This window comes from Andrographis paniculata, unplaced genomic scaffold (genome assembly GCF_009805555.1).
Source record: "Andrographis paniculata isolate CXL003 unplaced genomic scaffold, ASM980555v1 Contig87END, whole genome shotgun sequence".
NCBI classification, from domain to species: domain Eukaryota; kingdom Viridiplantae; phylum Streptophyta; class Magnoliopsida; order Lamiales; family Acanthaceae; genus Andrographis; species Andrographis paniculata.
The window spans coordinates 928,414-934,740 of record NW_026137625.1 but is presented as its reverse complement, the minus strand read 5'-3'; the positions used below and the strand labels follow the sequence as shown (position 1 = coordinate 934,740).

Here is a 6,327-nt window from a genome sequence, read left to right as displayed (position 1 = left end):
GCGTGGATTGAATACTTTTAATTTTAAATAACTTTTAAAATTTTGGATGAAATACATTCAAATTTTTAAAAGTACATAATTTTACAAAGTAATATATTAAATTAAAAAAATAAATATCATAGGTAAATTATTAAATATATTTATATTAGGTATGAGACCCACACTCATTATTATTACCTGACTTAGCAATCTATTGTAATTTTTAATTATTGTCCCATTTTGAACACGGGCACGAGCGTGTTTGTTTTATACTAGTCCGTGTTGGTATAAATACAGTGATATATTATTTCATTGAAACACGGCCATATTTGTTCCAAATTGTTTGCCACATCAGCTTTCGTTATGGCCACATCAGCCGATTCTGTTGAAATTTAAACAGTGAGACCAAAAATAATAATTTATTTTTTCAATAAAATCAATTTTCATAATTATTTTTGGATAAAACCAAAAATAAAAAAAAAAAATTGATTAAAATCAAAATTGATTTTTACTCTAAAAAATAATATTTAAATAAAATTTCAAATTACTATTTATTTCAAATTTTTTAATAAGCAACTAAACAGCCCTTTTATTTCGGTCAAACTTTTTAGAGAAACCCCACTACTTGTGAACTGTGAATCAAATCGTCGCCAATTTACTCCCGCCGCTACGTGAATTTACAGTTTTAGCCTTCACATCGATTTTTTTTTGTCTTTTATTTATTTTGTTTTATTTTGTGTTTTCATTTTTATACTGTGAATTTGAGGTGTATTTCTGGCCCGGCCATGGCGTTTTCAGTCGTGTAATCGTCACAAACCCTCGGCTACTTTGTTATCCGTGGAGTGTCGAAGAATTCATTGAAGCAAGAACAAGGTTTGGGGAGTTATATAAATTGTTTTATTTTTTTATTTCGAATTTTGCTCGTCTATTTAGGTTGTCGAATCCAAACGCAGATTCGGAACGGCGTGGTTTGTTTGTTGCTTCGTTGTTTGATCTACATTTTTTGGGTTGATTGTATTTCGTTTTCTTGAAATGGATTATGAGTTTTATGTTTCTTGGAGGATTTGGAATAAATTGAGTTTTGATTGTGGAATCTTGTATGCTTATATGTGCTCTGATTACTTTCTGCTCTGCTATCTTTTTCTACTGATTTCTCTCCAAACTACTGAAGATTTTGATTACGAATACTATGATTAGGTTTTCATTTGCGCGTGAATAATGCTCTATATATTGCATATGAACACACACACACATATATATATTTATACATGAATATTTATAATGTGGTTTCTTCAAGTATTATATGATGTTGAGATTTGGGATTTCTGAATGATTGAATCTACAGGTGGAAGATGGTGTTTTTTGGCTAAAACTTTTGAAACTGTTCTCTGAAGCATCGATTCACACTAGTTTTATTGCCTTGCAGATTATGGATCAGATGGATATTGATCATGTTTATGACGTTCCCGACACACCACCGAATAGAATCTCTTCACCAAGGATTAGTGGGAGGAGGATTGTTCCGGGGGAAAGTAATCGGTTATCATCGATGCCGCGACCATCAGGACAACAAACCTGTCTTGTGGGTTCTGAAGAAGAGCCAATGGTCATTGACAGTGGAAGCAGAAGGCACCTGCGCCCTCAGAGAAGCTCGTCTTCGGTAAATGGTGGCCTATTCCGAAGAGGGATGTCAGATAAACCTAATCACATAAACCAAAATTCTATTCATGCTCGACAACGAAGATCTGTTAGGCTTCCACCGCAAAGTTTTGGTTCTACTTCTCAAGATGATAGTTTTGTAGATCTGACAGAAAGTCCACATAAGACTTCCTTTAACGGACTACCCAACGACAATCCAGCAATTGATGGTGCTTCTTTGCATGGCGTTGCAACATTTTTGATTGAAGAAACTGGTAGTGTGAATGGAGTTGGTTCCGGTATCCATTATACAGAAGGGATTGATGGAAGTGCCCAAAATGAACCTGGTAATGGTAATTTTCTGTCTCGTGGTCACATTGCCCCACCTAAAGTAAATCGACAAAAGAGATTGGTCCGAAATGGATGTATATCTCCCAATAACATAGCCAAAGGCAAGCAGTTAGCTGGGATGAATGCTGATGGTTCTGAGGATTTAGCGCATAACAATTGTGAAGACAATGCTGTCAGGGAAATGGTTGCTGAAGACAATGATTCTTTTTCACGGAAGGGTAAAGGAATTATGACTAATCCCTCTGCATCCATGGCACGTCATTTGAGGCACAACAATTTGCATGACAGGTATGTCATTGGTCTATGTTGATTTTAATGTGTACTATCGGTGTTACTATTTTTTTGTTCTGTATTCAGCAAAGTTTTGCCTTCTATTTACGATATTTTAGCACCTATGATTGTAATGTAGGGGATCCTAATATAGCAGTGAATAGGTCAAAATTTTTAGGGATTATCATTAAATCCAAGATAGAAGAAAAGGAGATGTCCCCATTCCCCCGAAAAATTCAGAACCTAAGTATGATTTTATGATCAAAGGGCTACGTGCGTGGAGAATTTTTTGTTTCCTTAGATTTTTATTTGTGGATGTTATAAATTATATGATTTCATATTACTTGGTAGTTTACTGCATTTTTTATGCTCAAACTGTTCTTCCCCCCGTCCCCAAACTTCTGTGTTTGTGTGTATATCTTCTAATGTGTATATATATTTGTGTATCTAAAAGACTGTAAATATAAGCACGATCCTCTGTAACCTTTTGGTGTTGATGCGGAGATCGTGTAATGGTCAGTAAGTTTCAAGCCATCCAGATTGAATGTGGACACACTTTGAATTGTTCCTTATACATGCATGTGTCACACAGTTTCTCAATACCCTAAATGGGTTGAAATTTTTTACACAATGCTTAATTGACTTCCAATTTGCAGGAGCTATTTGAGTTCTAATGTGATGCCTATGGGACCCAACGATTCTATTACACATACAGGTAATGATATTATAGAATCACATGGTTGGAGAAGCACTCGTAATCAGAGAAAAGGAATTTATATATCATCGTCAGCTGATAGAGAACAAATTTCAGTTGGGGAGGCAGATGGCCCTAGGTATTCTAGTCAACACCAAGAAAGTAGGTTGGGGAGAAAGGATAAAGGACCGAATTCTCTAGATGCTAATGATTATCCAGATGTTCAAAATTTGGTATCTCCTGAGCATGTTCATCCTCAACACTTTACAGAATCACTGCTCCATCGAAGAGTTATGGTGGAGCAATTAAACGAGTCACATTCTGCATCAGACTCAGTTGTTAGGAGGCAGAGGCAGAAGCCGCGGCAGAGGCAAAGGCAGAGGCAGGGAGCTGCCTCTAGTAACTGTGCTGAATCTTCTACACCAGTATCGAATGATCCAGAGATTGTGTGCCTTAATTCATCTGCAGAAGCTTCCGGACCAACATATACTTCTAGTTGGGACAATTTACATGGCATTGTCGAAGTTGAAGAATCAACTCCTAGTGCCGAGGATGAAGATGCTAGAGCAAGGCAGGTTGAAGCAGATGAGCAATTGGCTCGTGAGCTTCAAGAGCAACTCTACAATGAATTTCCTGTTTTTGGAGTTGGGGAGGTTCTTTTTTTATATGTCTCAATATCTAATATTCTTCAACTATGATGAAACGATTAAATCTTATTTATTTAGCCATACCTTTCCATCTCAATAGCAGGTAGATGCGCATGCGGCACCAGCATTTCAGCTCCAAGATGATTCAATCCATGGTGTTTTTGAGGTAAAAAACCTCTGTTTATTGGTTGCAATCAGTTTGCTTGTCAACAATCTAGCGTTATTGGTGTTTAACTTCACATTTGGTGTTTAACTTCACATTTTGTGCCGTGTGACTTATTTGACTTTTTAGGATGCTAACCTTCTGATCGGCATGATCTTACTGGTTGAAACTCAGACCTCAGTTGATTTGATTTGCTAGTTTAGATTTTCTTTTTTTAAGCATTAACTAATTGAACGCCCAAGTGTTGTACTTATATCAACCTTTCGTTTGTGCCTGAAACTTAATGTTTTGTCCAGAGAGGGTTGTCAAGAGCCAGGATGCCTACACTACCCCCATCTCGCTCTACTTCCAATGCTCCTCGTAGAGGAGCTCCATCTCGTGGCTCTACATCAGGAAGAATGACAAGGTTGAGGAGTCGTTTTGCTGGACAACCACGTGGCATATTACCAACTAGAGCTAGAAGAGCCCCCTCCTTCCCTGCAGAAATGGATTTAGATACGGTAGTATTTCATTCCCCCTTGTTAACTTCATCCGTTCTTATGTGGCATTTATCTTTTTAAATCTTAAATCTCTCCTAGTGTAATTAAGTGATGAATTTAGACCGCCATATGAGACTGATGCAATAATGTAGTAACAATGATATTTAAAACACCCCGCCCCCCAAAAAAATAAAAAATAAAAAAAATTAAGAATAAGGCACTTGTTTGATGAGAACAAAGAATAATGCCTTCTCTCTATATGTTCGTCGAGCTTTCTTCATATGGTGATCATGAATGAGGTATCATCAATCGTAGAGACTACTTAGATATCTCCAAGTTTTCCTTTTAAGCACCAAAATATCTCTTGTATTGGACGCTGCGGCATATGCAGCTATGCTTGTAAGAAGTCTGATATTGAATTGGATGAATGTTCTATTCTGTTACTGTTTCTGGCTCGATACATGGAGAAATGAGGGTGCGCGAGTTATGTTTGTTCGTTTCTGGTCTTTGCTGCTTACACAAGAATACTACTTGGCTTTTTGAAGAAATACTATTGGTTAAAATTTGTTTCTGATATTTTATAATGTTTTTCTCGTATTTCTAGAGAATACATATACTGGGAGCACTGGAAGACTTCAGTAACATGGAAACAAGTGGCTTCCTTCCATTCGAGCAAGCTTTCAATGGGTAAGATATACATAATTATGATGTACGAATAAAACATATAAACAAACTAGTTGCTGTTCTGAGATCACTAAAATGCTATTTTTGGCTAGGAATGACTATGAATCGTTACTGGCACTTGACGAGAACAACGACCAGCACCGTGGCTCATCTACCCATCACATTAATAGCCTTCCGCAATCAACTGTTATGGTGATCATTATATCGCACTTGAATTAACAATTTCCGTGCTTTACTTTTGTATCTTTGCTCAAGCTGTCCATTTTTAATCTGCAGACTGATAATTTTGGTGAAGCCTGCGCCATTTGCCTCGAGACTCCTTCTATTGGAGATACTATCCGTCACCTCCCGTGCTTGCACAAATTTCACAAAGATGTACGCACCTTTACTAGTTATTTTTGCTACACTATCTGCCTTCGCTTTCGTCCTAGTGAATACATGCATGCATATATAAGACTATATATATATCATGAGTTGAAATCAATTAGAGCATGTACTGTGTAGAATTATGTCATGTTCTAATAGTTCATATGTAGAATAATGTGTTGTTTATAATTATATTGTGTTGTTTGTCAGCACACAATATGATGTCAGCATTATGCTGAATTATAAAATTCATCATAATTACAACTGCCCGTATATATATGATTGCGTATTCGTTCATACTCTATGCGCATGCTCTAGATTGTGTAATGTGTTTGTATCTTGTAAAAATGCTTGACGTCTGGCACATCTAAATTTGGCAGTGCATCGATGAATGGTTGAGGAGGAGAACATCTTGCCCTATTTGCAAGTCGTCCATAAATTGACATGGCCCTGGTGCCAATTGTCAAACCATAGTTGTTGTAGGATCACAGACAGGTATATCGAAAACCTTAATATGCGCTCATGGCTGAGCTTTGAAACTCATGAAGAGAATTTTCCTTTGTTGAAATCTGGTTGAGTACACTGAGATACATATATCGATACATGTATAGACAATGGTGAATATTTTTCACATAATCTTGTGGGATGAATTTGCATGGTTTACATATGCTTTTGTTTTTGTTCTATGGATGTCTTTTCAAAATTTACTTTTTCTTTCGAAAAAACAAAGTTAGTACTCCCTTTGTTTCACATACGGTGAAATATTTGGTTTCCCAATACTAGAATTTAGGTTGGTGGTATTAAGTTTATTTTTCTTATTTGAATGATGTGATAAGATAAAATGTAATTAATTATTTTTTATTTTAGAAATATTGCATTATACGTGAGACACCAAAATGAAAAATGTTTGCAATGTATGTGAGAGGGAGAGGGGATTTAATATAAAATAATTATAGTTAATAACTATTTTTATCGGCCGAACAAAAACACCAGTATCTATATATTGTCTAATCTGCAGATTTTCGGAGTCTTGTTTGCAACAACTATGACACGACA

General features: G+C 36.2%; 1 protein-coding gene across 4 annotated transcripts; it reads left to right on the top strand.

Moving 5' to 3' along the window:
* Positions 1-715: 715 nt before the first annotated feature.
* On the top strand, positions 716-5,978 carry LOC127242733 (uncharacterized). 4 transcript variants are annotated; one of them, XM_051262408.1, is made up of 10 exons: positions 716-852; positions 1,406-2,256; positions 2,895-2,953; positions 3,050-3,585; positions 3,680-3,745; positions 4,039-4,242; positions 4,826-4,908; positions 4,998-5,097; positions 5,182-5,280; positions 5,652-5,978. In XM_051262408.1, exons 2-10 carry the CDS (start codon positions 1,409-1,411, stop codon positions 5,712-5,714), a joined length of 2,058 nt encoding a protein of 685 aa, XP_051118365.1. In that variant the 5' UTR covers positions 716-852; positions 1,406-1,408; the 3' UTR covers positions 5,715-5,978. The 4 variants fall into 4 exon arrangements, with proteins under 4 accessions (XP_051118365.1, XP_051118364.1, XP_051118363.1 ...); XM_051262407.1 differs by having other exon boundaries at positions 2,895-3,576; XM_051262406.1 differs by having other exon boundaries at positions 2,895-3,585; positions 3,683-3,745.
* The last annotated feature ends 349 nt before the right edge of the window (positions 5,979-6,327 follow it).